The sequence below is a fragment of the Mesoplodon mirus genome (genome assembly GCF_964341445.2).
Source record: "Mesoplodon mirus genome assembly, chromosome: 3".
In the NCBI taxonomy this organism is placed as follows: Eukaryota; Metazoa; Chordata; class Mammalia; order Artiodactyla; family Ziphiidae; genus Mesoplodon; species Mesoplodon mirus.
The window spans coordinates 178102136-178121921 of NC_138978.1; the positions used below are offsets into that span (position 1 = coordinate 178102136).

General features: G+C 49.2%; 1 protein-coding gene across 3 annotated transcripts in view; it reads right to left on the reverse strand.

Moving 5' to 3' along the window:
- The window catches only part of CNIH3 (cornichon family AMPA receptor auxiliary protein 3), a 117402-nt gene extending 102268 nt beyond the window's left edge, over nucleotides 1–15134 (reverse strand). For all 3 annotated transcript variants that reach the window (XM_082615478.1, XM_082615479.1, XM_082615477.1), the window contains exon 1: nucleotides 14766–15134. In XM_082615478.1, coding sequence (XP_082471604.1) covers nucleotides 14766–14846 — 81 coding nt within the window. In that variant the 5' untranslated portion in view covers nucleotides 14847–15134. The remainder of the gene's footprint in view (nucleotides 1–14765) is intronic.
- Between the last annotated feature and the right edge of the window lie 4652 nt (nucleotides 15135–19786).

Genomic DNA, 19786 nt, shown 5'->3' on the forward strand with positions numbered 1-19786 from the left:
AACGACCACTCACCATCCCTCGAGTGATGACGCACAGGGCATCTCAGCAGATGGTGGCAGAAGTCCTGCCTCATCACCCGAACCTCTTGTCCCTGGGCCCAGTGCTGCTCCCGCTCCACCAACTCATCCTCACTTCCCTTGCCCCTCTGGGCCCTGCGCACTCAGGGCACAGATACTAATGAGCAGAGAAGAGCTGGAAGAGGCCGTGGGGATGCTGAGGGGAAATAAATTATTCAGATGATCACAGGAACCAAAAGACACAAAGGGCCCCGAGAGTCTGAATCACCAGAGCGCACACGTGGCTTCCCCAGACAGACTTGACACCAACATCCTCTGCAAAGAAAGGACTTTTCTAAGCAGCTCTCATCAGCCGCTTCTGCAGGCACCTGTTGTTAAGGGCGCCGGGCAGTGAGTGGGGCCTCTCTTGAGAACAGAAAGGGGCTTCAGCTGTCACCATGCCCACACCCTCACTTTACAGATGGGAAAACCACGGCCCAGAGAGGTGGGCTGAGGCTGTGAGGTAGAAAGACCGTTGTCACCAAGCAGAGGTGTTCCAGCCTGCACTCCCACACACGATGGAGAGCCAGAGGAAACTGCAGGCCACAAGGCAGGCAGCCGATGTCACTCCTTTTCCGCCCTGTCCCCCTCCTACTCGAGCCAGCTGGGCCTGAAGCTGGGGCGGTGTTGGCGGAGGAGGGGACAAGTGGACCCGACCGAGGTCTGAAGCACAAAAGCATCAGATAAAGGGGCTTCTTGTATTTGAAAGTCCACTTCAAGGAGAGAGTGAAGCAGCGCCATCAATGTCCCATAGAACAGGGGTCCCCAACCCCCAGGCCACGGGCCTGTTAGGAACCGGGCCTCACAGCAGGAGGGGAGCGGCGGGCAGGTGAAGGAAGCTTCATCTGCCGCTCCCCAGCGCTCCCCAGCGCTCGCATTACCGCCTGCACCGTGCCCTTCCCCCCCCCCGCCCCCCCCCCAGTCCGTGGAAAAACCGTCTTCCACGAAACCGGTCCCTGGTGCCAAAATGGTTAGGGACCACTGCCGTAGAAGACAGAGGTCAAAGATCAATCGTGTTTACTGGGCCTCTGATTACTGACAACCAGGCTCCTTGCTGGGAAGGGAGAACAGTCAGGAGTCCACCTAGTTAGGGGGGGAACGAAAATTCACAGACCAAACAACCAAGAGAACACACTTCCTCATCAAAACAGTAAGGACTGCTCTCTGTTGTGAGATAGATACACCTCCTTGAGGGCGTACGGGAGCCCTGAGTCAAAAGAGAAACCAGTGAGCAAGGAGCAAATCATAGGAAACTTCCTGGAGGAGGAAAAAATGGAAATACTGTACGGATAAATAGAAAATAGAACTGCAAATAAAAGGATCACACACTAGAGTTACACATGTGGAACCAAACTGGGAGTAAAGGAATGACAAGGTGATTAACTTTATGTAATGTGGTGTCCTGTAAAGGAATCATTCATGAATAAGATTCAGAAGAGCCATGGACCGTCAGGGAGATCCCCGGTCCAGTGCCCCCGCTTCCTAACGCTGCCTGCATGTCCCAATCACCTGGGAGCTTTCTGAAAATACAGAGTCCTGGCCCCTACCCTTCTGAGAAATAACATCTCGGGGTGACACTAGCCCGGCCACCTCCTTTCACAGAGCAGGAAGGTGAGGCCCAGAGCAGTGGAATGAGGCTGGTAAAGTCAGGAAAGGCAAACGGGAGGAGAGTTCTAGAGCCCAGATTCAGAACGTCAGGCCTGACGTGACACAGGGAAGAAGGGTCCACAACAGGCGAAGAGAATCCACCTGACCGCTGGGACGAGCACCCTGGTGGGCAGAGTGCAGAGGTTCCACGAAAGGCGGACCCTGTCCAGCCTGGAGGCAGGGGCTGGGCTGAAGCCCCATCACCATCCTGTGTCCCTCCAGCACCTCCCTGTGGCTTTCAACTCTTCGCCTGCATCCTCTGAAGACACTGCCCGCCGTCTCCCAGGCGGTTCAGCATCACCCAGAGTGACCGTAAAGCTCATGAAGCGGGGCCAACGCTCGCGGGTCGCGGGTCCCGGGTCCAAGGCGCAGGTTAACCCTGCCTCGTCCACCAGCAGGTTGGCACCTTCTCCCCAGACATGGCTGAGAAGCATTCTTCGCATCTCACTCCAAAGCAGGGTTTCTATCTTGGAGTCACTATACTAAACCGGAAATGGGGTGGGGGGGGGCAGTGCAAAACCTGACCCTGGAGATGTGTGACCAAATCATCTTGCACGAAAGCTGCAGGAAAGAAGGTGACCCCCAAGTCAGGACACCAGGAAGAAGAAAAGACCCACTTGTTTGAAGATTAAAGACACTGCAACCCAAAGAGAGGTGAACTGACATGTCACGTGGTTTGGGGACGGGCACCAGGTGCTGCACACGTTCTGAATCAGCACCCTGAATCTGGACTACCCACGTGTCCGGGCCTCGCAAACGGAAACTTCTGTCCACAAGGGGAGAAGGCACCTCTCAAAGATAAAGCATTTTAAATAAACGAAAATTTTAAAACAACCCTCTAACGCACATCTTCCTCAGAGCTATGCAATATCTTAAATAGGGGGCTTGCCGGAATATTACGTGTCCCTCTTTTCTTAATTCAATCAACATTGTTCTCTTTAGCTCCATCTAGAAAACCACCAAATGTCACAAAATCCGATAGTGAGTTGTTGGGGAAGTATGAAGATTTAGTCTGCACAGCTGTGACGGTCAAGGAGATACATTTTTATTCTTTATTTCAGTAGCTGTAAAACACGGACAAGTTGCGATACATTTTTATTCTTTATTTCAGTAGCTGTAAAACACGGACAAGTTGCCTGATGAAACCCCTCTGGACTGGAGGAAGCAACTGGCAGGGGAATTTGGAAACCTAGAGGTTTGCTCTGGGCTCGGCCATGACCTCGCCTCTCTGGGTTCAAGTACCTCATTCCAGACGTGAAGACAGACCAGACGATCTTAGGTCGCCTTACGTGTTGGGATTCCAGGACTATACGATTATATGACTCTGTCCTCTGTCAGCAATGTAAGTCAATAAAAAGAAAACAAATCAGCAAACCGTAAAGCTAACCCACCCAACTCGGCCTCATTTCCAGAAGAAGTAGAGTGCAGGGTGCCGTGGGCCAGTGCACAGCAACCCACGCTCCCTAACAGCTGACTGAGCCTGGACCCCAGACCCTTTACTAGCTTGGGTTTTCATTTGTTTTATCGATTTTTTTTTCTTGAAAAAGATATTCCACTTGGTGTTTTGATATAAGAAAGGAAAAGCTGAAAAACTAAGGGACTACACGGACTAAGAAGCAGCTCCAGCAACCAATTCTCTGGGTGGTGCTGCCGGAGTTCTCTCTCCAAGGTCAATGTCTCAGGCCCAGCACTTCGACTGCCTCCCTGTGGCTCAGTGGGACTGACCTCTTGAAAATACCATGCTGGTCCTGGAGTCATTTCTCCCTTGGCTTTAATAATCCTGCCACACCAAACTTCATTTTGGTTCCTTCATGACAACCCCGGAACGACAAGAGGAGCTAAGTTTAACAGAGGTGCGAGCACACGGCATAGTTCTGAGCCATAACATCACCTCCCCCCTCGGGAGACAACTGATGCTGCCTTAGTTGTCAAAGTAAGCAAAAGAACTTACTCTGTACAGTGGTGGAAGTTGCCAATTTTGCTAATTATAGGAGTGACTCCTGGTAGGAATGCAAAGGGGGCCATATTAAGTGGTTCAGACAGGGCTTGGGAGGGAGCCCCCTGCCCCAGGCTCTGTATGAAGCAGGGAATGGAAATGGAGCAGATCTGCTCAGCACAGTCTAGATGAGGGGCAGTGGGGGACTTTCTCAGAAAGAGGAGGGAATTTGAGGGTAAGGGTTTGCTTTTCCAAGAGGAAAAGGAAGAGCTAGGTTTCACTTTACCATGTATGCTCTAGAATTTGGGGTTAAATAGCCTGGAGGACACCAAACAGGCAAGACACCATTTTTCTTATTCTTGATTCACACAACTGCTGTTCCACCTTCTAGGTTAGCATGCACTTTGCTAAATTCCTGCAAAGCTGTCATCCAAGTGGCCTCTGTAAAAGCTGCAGGCTCCATCACCTTGCCTCCATGGAACGTTTTAAGGATGAGAAGATGGAGACTTTACAAAGGGCAGTGGGCAGTCATCACTCAAGTGGGGGAAACACACTCAGGACCAGGAGTCCAGTAATGTCCATCCTCCTGGCCAGAGCACAGCTTCTCCTCATCAAGCTGAGAATGAAGATAAATAAGATCTTTTTTGGCAACTCCCTTGGGAAAACACATCACAGGGCCTGTGGTAACAAGTTAACCTTCGCTTTAGAGAAAATTCTGTTTTCTCTGATTACAGGGGAGGTGACAGTTAAACTGAAGAGCTCAAGTAGTGAATATCTGTCATTTTTTTGGTCACTCAACATCCATGCCCCTTCCTACACCGGTCTGATTTCCTCTGGAGAATTACCTCTCTCCCTCTGAGCACAGTCCTGGTGGGAGGGTAAACCCAGGGGCCTGTCTTTCCAGCGGGGAGGCCTGGAGCTCCCTGTCTTACTTCTACCCACAGGGAGGACTGACCCAGGCTCAGCCTGTAAGACTCTCCATCCTTAGAAGGAGAATCAGGGACAGAAGACAGAGTGGGCAGCGATCAAAATCAAGGTTATCCTGTTGCTGCAAGTCTTGTTTCCCAGGCTTTCCATCCTTCTAGGAGCACTCCAATTCTATTTCCGTAATTCCTTCTTTGATTAAGGTGGCCTGCCCTGATTTCTAAGAACCTTAATCAGTACATTCCCTACACAGAAATCTGACACCGAATGCCCAGGGAGGCCATTGGAAAAGAAAAACTATGACAAGAGAAAAGGAAGAGAAATACAAGATGCACGTAGCAAGCACTGGATGAGAGGCAGATAGCAGGCAATGCAAGAACCACAGAATTCTGGAGCTGGACAGGAGCTTAGGGGTCACTTTGCTCAGCATCTTCATTTTACATACACGAAAACAAAAGGCCCAGGGAGATGCAGGGACTTGTCTAAAGCCCAGAGCAGCTTGCTGAGAGCTTCTGCAGCAGCAGCTCTCAGCAGCAGCAACATCGGCCTCATTAGCTGCCAGCCCCTTTCTAGGGCAGGCCTTTTGGTTCTAAAACTGCCAACCAGTAAGAGAAAAGGATGTCAAGCCCAAACACATTTTTCTCCAGTCATTTTTCTGCAGTCAGCACATATGCTTGGTTGGTCTCAGCTCAATTTCCTCATCACTCTCCAGAACCTCCAAGCAAAATTATCCCGGGATAAGTCACAGTCCAGTAATGATGAAGTGGCTTTACGCTCTCAGCATCTGGTCCCTACTCCCAACTCCAGACAGTGACTCCACGCGCTCTAAGAGGCCGGCTTTCCCCACGCACTGCCCCTCACACACTCCAGTTCGGTGACTGTTACTAATCACCTCCCCCTCCATCCTCCAAAGTGGCCAACGTAAGCTTGATGCCACCGCAATTCAGAACGCCTCTCAAGAATCTCCAAGCCCCAACTCAATGGCCCGCTTAGGATATAGGACAATGAGAATAAAAGTTCTATGAAGATTTCAGGCAGGCCCATGGGATTCACTGGGCCTGTACCATCTCCCAGTGAACAGAGAAAGGAAGAAGCGAAGCAGCATCTGTATATCTGTTCAATGTAAAATTTAGAGACCGTTGGCACAGATTTGTTCTCTTTGGCCCTGGTCTGCCTACAGCTGCTGTGAAGCCTCCCCAGCTGGCAGTATGCCTGGGTGGACACAGACCGGACACGTAGCTCCATCTCCGCACACACACGACCAGATTGGACCCCTCTCCCCTGACACACCCGAGGGTGGGTTACCTCAGGCCAACAGACAAGAGCACTACCATGTGTGCAAAACCCATCTTCCCCACACTGGAGTCCCCCATATCTCAGCCTTACACCTCCCAGTTCCCATTTCTTCATTTTTGCATTCAGGGGGACTAGAATCCTTTGGCTATTTCCATACCCACAGCCCCTGAATGCAGTTGTTGCTAATTCCTTTTCTCAGTAAGGTTCACAGAACACATTTAAATACTTTTTTATCCAAGATACAAATGTCTCTATTATATAGGGGACCATCTGGGCTGCTATCGCTAGCTGGCTATGTTGCTATCAACTCTTTTTTTAGGGTTCATGAATCAGTTGCCAATAAGGAAAAAAAAAAAAGGAAGTCAGCTCCAAGACTCCGCTCTCCTCCCCTGCATTTTTCCTCAGCAGGAGAGCTTTATTCCATCATCAAAATGGACCATGTGAACACAAAAACAGAAAATATACCTAAAACTAATGTTCTGGAAATATCAGCCCACAGTTCTAGATGCCTTGGGGGAGGGAGGTGGTGTCAGCTAACTTCCCAGCGCTCAGGCCCTCCAGCTGGGCTAAGTAATATTGTGTGGCCTCTGGCAGAGCTAAGATATACGCAGAGGAAAAGGAAGAAAAGGAAGCAGTAGAAAAAGAGAAGAAGGAAGGGAGGAGAGGGAGCAGTCAAGGCCTGGGATCCCTAACGCCAGGGACGCACCAACAACCACAGATGCCAGCCAGCCCGGAGCACCTGCCGGGCAGCCCGGGAGCGGAGCTCTGGGTGCAGGCCGCTGGCCAGGGAAGGAAACAATACAAATGGGAAGCCAAAACCGGAAAAGAACGTGAATGGGAAAGCTGAGGAACGGAGAGAGGGGGATGAACCTTGGATTCACAGTGGCCTGGCCTGCAGTTTCTTCCTCGCTAGAAAGGAAAGGCATCCAGAGAAAAGTAATCAGTGTGTCATTCCGTTGGAAACATGTCCTGAGTACATACCTACAGTTTTTACAGACACTGCAAAGGACAAGAGGTCATGGCTCCATCTGGCCAGACGGCATCACAGAAATACGACCTCAGCTCACCAGTAGTCCCAGGTGTTGGTTGCACTCAAGGGCAGACTATGCAGACACAGGTGGGGGCCCTTGGCCCCGAGCCTCTGGGTGGTGACAACCAGACACTGGTTGGGTACATGTGCATAGTTAACTGCTCCCACTAAGGCATTCAACCCCAACCGTGTGGACTGCAAATGGACACACAGGGATGCCCCACCTCCTACACCCACCCTGACCCCAGAGAGACAGAGAAAAGCAAATTCCATCCTCCCAAAATTTATGGCCAGGAAAGTGTGGGATTTGCATTGCTGAGGCGTATTTTTCGTTGTGGTGTTAATTGTGTGCATGTGTGTGTGAATGACATTTTTACAAATCTGGTTTGTCTTTTAAAACCACTTTTGTGACCCAAGGCAGCTTAAAGAGACAAGGAAATGAAGCCATCCTCCAAACTGTCTCCCAGTGAACTGAAACCTGCTTCATTTCCAAGCCCCAGCAGTCCCCAGCTTAGAGGCAGAAATGAACTTGAGTCTTTTTTTTTTTTTTTTTTTTTTTTGCGATGCGCGGGCCTCTCACTGTTGTGGCCTCTCGCGTTGTGGAGCACAGGCTCCGGACGCGCAGGCCCAGCGGCCGTGGCTCACGGGCCTAGCCGCTCCGTGGCATGTAGGATCTTCCCAGACTGGGGCACGAACCCGTGTCCCCTGCATCAGCAGGCGGACTCTCAACCACTGCGCCACCAGGGAAGCCCGAACTTGAGTCTTTGACTCCTCTGAGGCCCAGGTAAGGTTGCCTGGTCCATCTCCCTGGCAGCCACCCAATGAAGTGCTGGGCCTTTGGGCCTCCCATTGATTCAAGAGCTGAAATGCAATGGTTTAAATGAACAACAACAAATTTTTGCACAAGATCCCTTCGTTCTCAATGTCAGGTGCATTTCTCAGTTCTCACATACCCAAAACATTCTCAGGCCTAAAATCTTGGAAAACACTGCGAGCTCTTCCTGATGAAATCCCTTGGAAGAAATGACTGTGGTCAAGGGATGATAGCAAACCCCAAGATTTGTCTCCAGTAAAATCTGTGTAAGGAGCATTTATAACTTCTGACAGCTAGGACCCAATGCTAAGGCTTGAAGAAAGATTCTGTAACTATTTTATTCGCCTAAAAGACCTGAGGATTCCAGAGTGATGTAGCAAAACAGACCAGATATTTAAGCAAGCAGATAAACACGGGATGTTTGGGACCCTGCTGTTGGTCCATCCTAGAGGAACACAGAGAGAAGCAACGCACAGGGGCCAGAGGGTCAAGAAAGGGCAAAGTTGGTGCAGCAAAGACCGGGGACCAAGAGAGTTCCTGCTTGTAAAATCAGAGGAGCCACAAAAAATTAAACACAGAATTACTATTTGATCCTGCATTTCCACTTGTGGGTATATACACCAAAAAAAATGAAAAACAGGGTATCAAAGAGATATTTGCACACCCATGTTCACAGCAGCACTATTCACAAAAAGTCAAAAGGTGGAACCAACAGATGAATGGATAAACAAAATGTGGTACATACATACGGCAGAATATTTTCAACCTTAAAAAGTATGAATGGCTGTCACATGCTACAACATGGATGAACAATGAAGACGTTATGCGAAGTGAAATAAGCCAGACGTAAAGGACAAATACTGTATAAATCCACTTATATAAGGTACATAGAATAGTCAAATTCCTAAAGACGGAAGGTAGAAAGGTGGTTGCCAGGGGCTCAGGGGAAGGGGGAATGAGAAGTTATTGTTTAATGGATATGGAGTTTTAGTTTAGGATGGTGAGAAAGTTCTGGAGGTGGATGGTAGTGATGGCTCCACGACCATGTGAATGTACTTAATGCCACTGACCCATACGCTTAAAACTGAGTTAAAATGGTCAATTTTATGTTATGTCTACTTTACCCAATTAAAAAAAAATTTTTTTTTAATCAATTTGAAAAACTAGAGGAGCCAGAGAGAGCCCAAAGTAGAAACTGCAGGGCTAGGTGAAATCCCTTTCTCTCTCAGGTAACCAGGGAAACACAGAGAAGGTTGAGCAAAAGGTAGCAACAGGATAGAACTAGAGAAAACAGACCGCTTGACCAGGCAGCCTGAGTCTCGACCTGGGCTACAGTAATTAACTTATGGAGACTGGACAGGAACACCCAGTCCAATTCAACACACGCTGAATTAGCATCTGCACAACCTCTGTCTCTCCAGGCCTGTATGTAACTGAGGCCCTTACAAACCCTTTAGCTAGAGCAATGGACTTGTTCATTTATGACAATGGCCTCGGAGTCAGGTGGTGATGAAGGTTCTGTTCTCAGTGCCCCGTCACAGACAGGAGTGCCGAGGCCTGTGGTGGTGGCCAGCCCCGGAGGGCGAAGCCGTTGTCTCTGACAGTGGCACTCGGCCCTGACCCTGGCCGCTGCCTCCCGGAGGCTGTACTGCGCTGACGCTCCCTTCCGAGTCAAGTCTCAGAGCAGATGGTAGGAGCAGCTGCCAGTGCACCCAGCACCCACGGCGCCCAGCCGGACAGCCACCCAGCCGGGCCAGTTCCCAGGCACTGCTCCCACAGCCATCCACCACAGCCCAGAGCCACAGGCTCCCTCTTTTCTTTGAAGGGTGAGTTCTGAGTTCCCAAGCCAAACGAGGCTACCGAAGATGGGACGCTCACTCCTCCTTTCACGGCCAGTCTGAGAACCACCAGCCACGCGCTCCCCACGTGGTCACTGTGTCCTCCTAAGTTCTGCAAATGCATAACGTGGACAGGTAAGGGCCCTGCCCTCCACCTGCTTCTCCTGCACGTAGAGAGCCCAGGCACACACATGTGAAAGTGTGTCCTCATGCAAGTTCATCTGTGCACAAGAGCAAGTGCGCCATGTGAGCTGTCTCGGGAGTCTGTGGGAGGCTGGAGTGAGCAGGGTTGACGATGGTGAGATGTGAGCGAGACAGTGAAAAAACGGTGCAGGATTTAGATCCAAGAGGGTAGAAGTCTTTCCTTCTGCCAAGAGGAATACAATGCACATTTCCAGGAGGCAACAGAATCTACCTATGGAGTTGGGGCTGCGAGACGGCAACAGTGGGAGACTGGCGGCAGGGGTAGGTAGACGCCGCTCCGTGACAGGCCCCCCCAACGCCAAACTGATGTGCACATTGTCCCACGAGATATCCTGAGATCCCACCCTCAGTCTGCAATCCCTGTGCCCTGTAGCAGGGATTGTCCCAACCAAGTCGCTTAATGCCTCCGACGCTTCGCACAGAAATGCTGGTGGTTCTGAGTCTAAAAGCTTAATCTTGGTTTAGATATCTCTTTTAGTGTTTTATAGTTGGGCTGTATTTTAGCATATGTAAGAATGTCTCCTGTTTGCCTCTCTTTCTATGCCAAATTAAGAATATTTGCCAGCCTCATCATTAAGTTGTATGAGGATTTACCAAGCCCCTTCTACATAGCAGGCGCAGTTCCAGCCTCTGGAGAAACCATGGTGAGCAGAAAGGGTCCCTGCTGTCGTGGTGCATCCTCCCGTGCTAGCTATGAGGCCGTGGAGAACGACGTGGAGGCACCCGAGAGGAGGGGAATCGGGAAGGCAGGAGGTGCAAACATCACATGTCAAAGTGAGATACCGGGGGGTGGGGGGGGTGGGGAGGGTATGGGGATGCCTCAGACAGAACACAAAGAGGAGACCAGGTAAGACATAGCTAAGAGCTCAGCATCATGTGAATAGGCCAAACGAGGGGCCTCAAGGGACAGGCTATCGTCAACCCCAGGCATCCTATCATTTATGTAAACCCATTTTTTGTTTCCAGATGGATAATCTGAGAAACTGAGAGGTTTACTCAGTTCCCTATGACTGAATCTCTGACAGGCTGGAACTGGCTGAAAGGATCAACCATAAAGACATTTCACCTAGCAAAACTGTCCCTCAGTACGTACTACTGGTTATCATCTGTCAGGGCCCTGGTAAAACTCTCCAGCAGCAAATGCTGCCAGGAATCCAATGAAATATTATTGGGAATTACTTTTATTTGTATGTTGTCAAAACTCAGAGTTTTAAAAAGTGACTCTAGATATAAAAAAAAATTTTTTTAACCTGAAATAACTGGTATGAATCTTTGATCTTTCCAAAGAATGGTTTCATCTGTCTTTATATAAAAGAGACAGTCTGCAAACAGGTTCAACCAAGCTGGAGCTGAGAGGGCTCTTACTAATAAACACTGTTCATTTTATATTGGCTGGAAGCAGACATCACTTCACAACTGAAACCCTTTAGAACACTTTTTTTTTCTTCTAAACATCCAGTATGCAATTTTTTAAGATACACGTATACACAATATTTGGAAAAAGAGACACCCAAATCTCTTCTGGATGATAAGATTAGTAGTGATTTTGTTCCTTTATTATGTCCCTGTACTTTCAAAATTTGGGACAATGAACCTGTAGAATTTTATAAGCAGAAAAATAATTTTTTAAAAAATGAAATAGAATTTCCGCTTTTTAAAAAGGATACATAGTATGTTTGGTGTCATCTTCTTCTTGTTTCAACTCCAATCAGAAATTCCAACTCCAAGTATTTCATTTATACAGAGAAAGGTAATCCTTTGGATAGAAACATTATTCACTATTATCAAAGTTAAACAATCCAAAGGCAGTAACTAGGGTTAAAAAAAAAGGACACTGGCCTAAGAGTCTCAGACTCAGCTAAAATCTCAGATCTAATACATACCAGCTGTGCAACCTTGGGAAAGTTTCATAACCTCTCTGATACAGTTTCTTCATCTGTAAAATGTCAGTTGTGAGGATGAAAAGGCTGCCTGGGCAGTAAGGGGCCATGTGCCTGATGGTATGAAAAGCTACACACACACACAACAAAAAACCAAAACCCTCGGTTTTATTCTGCATCTTCCAAAGGTGACAAATGTACTCAAAGACAGTGGCTCATATAAAATAAATTGGTAATTTGAAATCTTCTCATTTGAAAACAAATGCAGATAAATATTCAAAGGAAAAAACAAGACTGGAAAGAAATGTTGTGCTACAGCCAGCCACATCCATCTTTGTTTCCAGACCTCCAGTGGGAAGAAGAGGCAGGTAAACAGTTGGAGGTACATCTGAGGGGTCCTCTGTAAATGCCTAAGACTGGCCTACTACAGACACTCAATAAATAGTAACTACTCTTACTATCCCTAAGTAGGTGTGTACCATTAAATAAGAAAAAGTGCTAACCTCTTATCTTACAACCCAGACATGGCAGTGGGGTGGGTCTTTTAACTGCTATATACTGTTAAGTGCCCAATTCACTATTTGGGATGTCAATATAGCATAAGCAATCAATATGGTTCGTCAGATCGAGAAATATACAAGGAATATAAGCTGAAAAGAAAGCGAACACAGAGTCTAACACAGACTAACATAAATTTGGGTTGAAATAATTACCCGCCTATAACCAACACCCACACATACAATGCGTACACAGATTGTGTCAATGTGTCTCAGATTTCCCCTTTCAATGTTCAGCAACCAAAGCAACGCAGTAGGGCTTTGGGATGTTTGATTTGGCCAGAGGGAGAAGGAAAAGACTAGGAAAGGAAAAGGGGCTGAGACTTAGGAGTTGTTACCGTAATTTGAATTCAAAGAGCACAAATTCTTTTCATCATTAGAAACTGGAATCTTGCCAGGTCAGGGATGCGGTCAGGACCTGACCCAGACTTGGAATCTGACTGCATTCAGCTACCCCTAGACAAGGGGGTAAGCGTTGGAAACCTGAAGAGTAGAGGCCAACATGGGATCACAGCAATGCCTGATTTTGAGTCAAATGTCTGTTAGTCAACCAGGTGCACAAACCACCCATTTAATTAACCTGCTCTTGAATTATTTATTATCTTCCGGAGTGAGAGAAAATTATTCTTTCTGGTTACCTGCTTGGCTTCAAGGGCTAAATCAGAGAACTCCAAGCCTGACAGTCTGATGGAGCTCTCTGGTACCTGCCACTCTCTGGCCAAGGCAAAAACATAAAGAAACAGCAAATAAAGTATTTCTGAAAAAGAGAGGTAGTTCTCCTTCTACATTGCAAACACCTCACCAAATCCAAAGAAGCACAGAAAGCTCCTTTCAAACACATTAGTAGAGGTCCACTGCACTGTGTGGGCATGATCTGTTCTGCACCCCCTGTTCATTCTAAGTTAGGTAAAGGTTTGTTTTCCCTTAACAACTGTCAACAACTTCAAGGCTCAGTTCTCCACTGTAGATCAGACCCAGCCTTCCCGTGCAGAGGAAGAGATGGTGCAAAATCCCATCACTTCTCACTCGCAGGATTTTTGATCAGTCCCAAAATTCCCATGTCTGAATTCCTTCTCTCTCACCCCCAGACTCCTAAGGCAACTGATTCACAGACTTACACCATCTTAGACATCAGGGGAGGCCTGGAGATCATCCAGGTCAACTTTCTCACTTTTGAGATGTCTTCCCTAAGGTGACACAATTAGAAGTCTTCCTCCTCCTGGGGTTCCCCCTCCTCCCTGCCCGAGAGCCTTGTAACAGGAGCTGCTCTAGCTGCTTAGTTCTGTTTTAAGATAAACCCTCTCACTCTAGAGACCATCTGTACAAAACACCGGCATCTCACCCACCACGCAATTTTATTCCGGTCTTCACTCAGGGTCATCGCCCACTGCATGTGTGCTCTCCGAGGCTCACCAGAACCGTGCCTCCAGGAATTCATCTTGGGATCCTTCCCTGCTGCCTGACTTGCTGGGCAGGAAGATGCACTGAGGTGCTGCTCCTTCTAAAACGTGTGACCTTAACCATTCTTCCCACCAAATTTCTGAGGCTGAGGCCAGGGAGCTTCAACAACCTCAGAGGACCCAGTTCTGGGAGTTCAACTGACTTGGCCAATGTTGTGCTGTCTTGATGAGAGAATCAGCATTCCTCACTCCTCTCTCCCTCTCTTCAGAAGCACTCTGTCCACTATTCCCACACCACCCCTGCAGAACCAGGACTCACCACGACTGCCCTCAACCTGGTGGAGCCCCAGGAAGGGCAGCACACAAGTCTGTGCCCGCTGGAGACGCTGCGCACCTGGCCAAGCGGAGATGTGCCACCTGCAAAGTCTTTCGGGCCTTGGTTGTCTCGGACCCCAGGAAGGCAAAGGAGGAAACTCGCCCTCCTCCGCCGCTCTCTACGTGACCACCCTGCGTAGCCTCATTCACGACCGTCTTTCCCGTCTCCCTCGCCTTCTCCTCGCTTTTCTCTCGTCCTCGCCGCCCGCCGCCTTCCTTGCCGACCCCCATCACCCGGTTCCCGTCCACTCCGCTCTCCGGGGCCGGCCTCTCCCTACTTCCTCCTACAAGGCGCTCCCGTCGTGTTTCCACTTTGTCTCCAATGATGTCTCAATGCAACCCACCACAGATGCTGACATTTTAAATGTTTAGTTGTTATAGTTACTTGACTAATTGCCGGGCCGACGGGGGCGCGTCTCCTTCGCCTCCCGCGGGCGTCAGAGGAGGCCGCCGGGGAAGTAAGGGGGTAGATGGGGTTGTAGACGCTAATCCCCGGGGTCTGGGACACAAGGCCAGGCCCTGGCAAGGGTGCCCTGCCCCGGAAACCGGCGGTCCCTCCGCCTACAGCCAGTAGCCAGGGCACCGAAGGCGCGCCCGGCCTCAGGACCGCCGCGAACCGTCTCCCGCCCCGGGACAACAGAGCGGCGGAGGGTCTAACCTCGGGTGCGCCGCAGTCGGCCTCCCATCCGTCCACACTCGCAATGTGGATAAAGTGAGGTGGCATCTTCGGGAACCTGGGGAAGGAGGTGGCCAGGGGCGCGTTCGGGGGCGAAAGGAAAGAGTTAGAAGCCGCTGCCGGTTACTCACGTGCCAGATGGCGAAAAAGATGAGCGCAGCGCACAGCACCAGCGACAGCATGTAGCAGAAAGCAGCGAAAGTGAAGGCCATGGCCGGCCGGGGGCCGCCCGCACTCCAACCCCGCCACACACAAAGCAGCGCCTAGGAAGCCGTTGTCCCCCTCAAGGACCGCACTCCCTCAAAAGGGGGGCAAAAAAGAGTCAGGTCTGCACTCTCTCCTCGAGGCCAGTGGCTGGGAGGAGGTACGCCAAGCGGAAAGAGCCCTGAGGGTCCGCGAACAGGGACAGGATTCCCGCAGGCTCTGGCGACCCGGGACTCCAGCTTGTTTGCGAAAATAGATGCGTCGGGCGTCGTTGGCGGGAACTGTCCCCAAATCGAGGAAGAAACCAAATCAGTAGAGAACTCCTGCAGGTTCGCGTCAACCAGCGAGCTTCTCGAGACAACACGGCGAGGGCTGCGAGGACTCCACGGAGGACCGCGTGAACAGCTCCCGTGGCCCCGGAATCCCAGGGAAGAGCCCCCTGCCTTCCGCGCCTAAGCCACACAGGAGAGCCGAGAGCGCCGCTCGGGACTCTCCCGCGCCAGCCAGGAGCCAACCGAGAGCGTCCAGCGAGGTGCCCGGGAGGACCCCGAGCTGCTCCCAAGTCCCCAGAGAACAGGTCTTCAGGTAGCCGGGAAGAGCCAGGTCCTCTTGGTCCTGCGCCCCGGACGCGGCTTCCAGGGCTGCCCTGCGCTCTTGGGCGCGCCCGGCCCCGGCCCCGGCCCCTGCTGCGGGCCCCGGCCCACCGGCCTAGGTAATACAAGTTCCCCGGAAACGAGGGGTTGGACCGGGCCGGGCACGGGCTCCAGCCCAGCGGGCCTGCTCCCGCCCGGGCAGCTGGAGTGGCTCTCGGGCCAAGAGCTGCTCGCCGCGGAAGCTCGCTCCACCTGCTGCTGCCGCCGCCTGTGCCACTGCGAGAAGTGAAGACGCGCAGCCGGGGATCTCCTCCCTCTCGGCGCCCCACCCTCGGCTCCGGCTCCGCCGAGCACGCCCTCCCCGGCGGGCGGAGACTGAGGCGGCCGGGCTGGGGAAAGGTGGGCGGCCAAGCGCAGGAAGGATCCCGGGCGCCGCCGCCGCTGCAGTTGCGCCAGCCGGCCTCTCCGAGGAAACTTGAAGCCAGCGGCGTAGGCGGGGCAGGACGGCTGCGCCGAGGTGGGGCGGGGTGGGGAGGAGCAGGGACTCTTTAAACACGTGCGTCTGGAGGAGGCGGGAAGCTGCGGAAGGGTATGTGTGTACCTCGTACCTAAAGACTGCAGGAGCCGCTCCGGATCTCGCCACTTTCTCGGGAGTGGGAAATGTGGCCCCGAGAGAGCTGGAAGCGTGTTGGTTGGACACAGGACAAGCTCTTGGAATCCAGGGTTGTTCGGGTGGGTTTTCCCGAGCTGTGGATTTAATGCTCCGGGCTGCGTTTGCAACGCATCCCTGAAAAATTCTCCATGAGCGTCTTTCACTCGCCGCCTCCACCCTCCCCCGCCGTCTGACCTTGGGAATGAGGAAACTAGACTTTGCGGACTATTGGGGGCCGGAAAGGCAGCAGCAGTGACTCTGTGTGTATTGGTGTTGGTCTAAAGTGTCAAGAGCATGTGCTTTTGCAGACTCCGTTCTAAGTGCAACTTTCTAAACCTCTTTAAATCTCGGTTTCCTTATCTGCATAAGGGTCAACATGTAATTGCCTCTGGGTCTACATACTTTGCACCGCCAAGCGCAAAATGAAAGTGTGGGGCTTCTTGTTTAAATGTATTGATATATATATTAAGAATTTCAAGATAGCAACCGGCAGAGTTTTTTTTTTGTTTTTTGTTTGTTTGTTTGTTTGTTTTTCGGCAGAGTTTTAAACCAGGGGTGAGGCCCTTCTGAGTACAGGATTTCCCCCGCCCCACGCCCCGCAACTGTAGAGGTTGCACGCCTGTGATTTCAGCCCTGCTCTGTGTTATATTTTTTGCCACTTTATCTTTCACCAAGTATAAAGTTTCATTAAGGAAAATTTGGAAATCAGAGATGGGAAAAGATGAAGCAAACGCTATAATTTACCACCCTCAGACACCACCAACACAAAAGTGGTTGGTATATTTCTTTCTAGCTCTATTTTTGATTTTTACTTGATATCAATTATTTCTTTTAATTGTTGTAATTATACTGCATAAATTTTTGTAACACCAAAACGATATGATAATCTCAAAGGGAAATCTGACCATTCAATATTTGGAATCCCTTTAAGGCTAATCTGTTGTCATTTGTTTCTGCTGGTTCTTGCTTCCGGAGTCCTAGCACCTCATCTGTCTAGTAATTTTTTATTGTATGTCAAACATTGTTTTTAAAAGTTCTTGTGGAAATTTGAGGTCTGAGATGATATCTTTCTCCAAAGAAAATTTTCTACTTCATTTACCAAGTGCCTAGGGGAAATGAACACTCTAGAATTACCTCAGTCCAATTTCAGGGATTGAGATTCGTGGGCTACTCATTGACTGTGGTCTGTGTAAGGGCTGGTTTTTTTCTGGTTCACTCTTATTCACATGCAACAGTCCTTTTGGATCCCAAGCCAAAGCGAATGGGTTTTCAAGTCCCAAGTCTTGGTGGTCCTTGGACTCTGACTTTTGCTCCCACCCTGCAAAGCACTAAAAGCACCCTCTCAGCCACCTCTTCTAGATTAGCAAATGCCTCTAGGGCAAAATTGACCCCAAGTGCTAGGCTGATGTCTCTAGATTCCCAACCACTCTCAGAACTTGACCCCAGTAATTTCTTACTCCCTTGTTGAGTCTTTGGTGCTTTAAAGAAGCTGTTTTTATATTTCATCCAGCTTTTAAAATTGTGTTCAGTCGGAGGATTGGTCTGAATTATCTAGCCCAGCATTACCATCATCAGAAGTCTCTACATCAGAAGAAATTTTCATTACGCTACCACTCTGACTTTCAAGTCTCCATCCATATCACAGCCTCTATTTTTCTTGCCCTTTCCCCAGCCATGCTTTATTTAGTTTTATTGGTTATAGAATGGTATCTCAGTAAAGGTGACTGCAGTGGTAGAATTTCAGAAAATAAGATCCCCAGGTGGTTACTATTTATTCAACAACTGTTGTTTAGTACCCATATGTTGTGGGCATTGTTAGGGATCCACAAGGTTCCCAGTCTAACTACTGAGGTAATTAATAACTCTTTCACAAGGCAGTGTCTTTAAAAAAAAAAAAAAAAAAAGTGGCTATGGGGCTTCCCTGGTGGCGCAGTGATTGAGAATCTGCCTGCCGATGCAGGGGACACGGGTTCGAGCCCTGGTCTGGGAGGATCCCACATGCCACGGAGCAACTAGGGCCGTGAGCCACAACTACTGAGCCTGCGAGTCTGGAGCCTGCGCTCCGCAACAAGAGAGGCCACGATAGTGAGAGGCCCGTGCACCACAATGAAGAGTGGCCCCCACTTCCCGCAACTGGAGAAAGCCCTCGCACAGAAACGAAGACCCAACACAGCCAAAAATAAATAAATAAACAAACCAATGAACCGACATTAAAAAAATAAAAATTGAAAAAAAATTTTTTCAAAAAAAAAAAAGTGGCTATGACACAGTGTAGGAAGACAAGGAATAAAGTGATTAGAAATAGATGTTGAGTGACCAACTAAAGTGTTCTTCACCCAATTCCAATGTGGAGGATTTTCCCACATCACTAAGCAACCCTCAGAAACCAGCTGGTGACCTACAATTCAACTCAATTCTGACACTGTCTACCTGCAGATAGTTTCAGATTCTACAAGTTAAGGGCTCAGTCTCATAAGCCAGTCCTCTAATTCAGATGCCAATCACAAGACCAGGTTGTTACCTGTGCTTCTGCTGGCTGGCTATTGATTTGGAGGTTCCAAGGACCCCTTCCTTGGGTTTGATTAATTTGCTAGAGTGGTTCACAGTATTTTGCAATCTAGTTTACACAGTAGATTACCAGTTTATTACAAAGGATATTAAAGGATACGAATGAACAGCCAGATCAAGAGATACACAGGACAAAATCTGAAAGGGTCCTGAACACAGGAACATCTGTCCCCATGGAGTTTGGGATGCACCACCTACAGCAAGGGGTTCTGGGTCAGCAACATGGAAGCTCTCCAAATCTTGTCCTCTTAGACTGTTGTGGAGGCTTCATTACACAAGCATGATGGATTAAATCATTGGTAACAGAGTCAACCTCCATCCCCTCTCCCCTTCCCAGAAATCAGAGAGTGGGACTATAAGTTCCAACCCTCTATTCATGGTTGATTCCCTGCACAACTAGCCCCCATCCTTATGTGCCTTCCAGAAGTCACACCACTAACATAAACCCAGTTGTGGTGGAAAGGGGCTTGTTATGAATAACGAGACACCATTTCACCTTTCTGGCTCTGAAGTGATTTCAGGAACTGAGGACAAGGGACCAAATATTATCACAAAAGATGCTCCCACTGCTCTTATCACTCAGGACTTTTCAGGGGTTTTGGGAGCAGTGAGCTAAGATGGTGGACATTTGAATGACCAAATATATTGATATATTTCTTATAAATCATAATATCCTGCCAACCTACATTGTTTCAGCTACTGTAGACATTGAAAAGCCAATTCCTTGATTTTTTCCCTAGCCACTGTGCAGGTAGGAGTGGCCATGTGACACAGCTTGAACCTGTGAGATATATACTTCTTTTTACCTGGAATGTAAACCTGATGCCTAGAGGCACACCAGCCATCTTGTGATCATGAGAAGGAAATCAACACATTAAGAATGGAGAAGCCAAAAAGACAGAGGGAGGAAATACCATTGACATCATAACAGGGCCACCCCACCAGCCCTGAACTTCCTATTCCCTCACCGGTATAACCGCAATGATTGTGATACTCTTGAAAGATTTCTGTTCCAATTGGTAAGTGGTATTACAGTTGCTGCAGCAAACAGGAGAATTAATAAATAATTAAAAATTCTAAATTAAACTCATTCATTTGGGCCAGTTGTCATAGGATGTCACAAGGATCATTGATA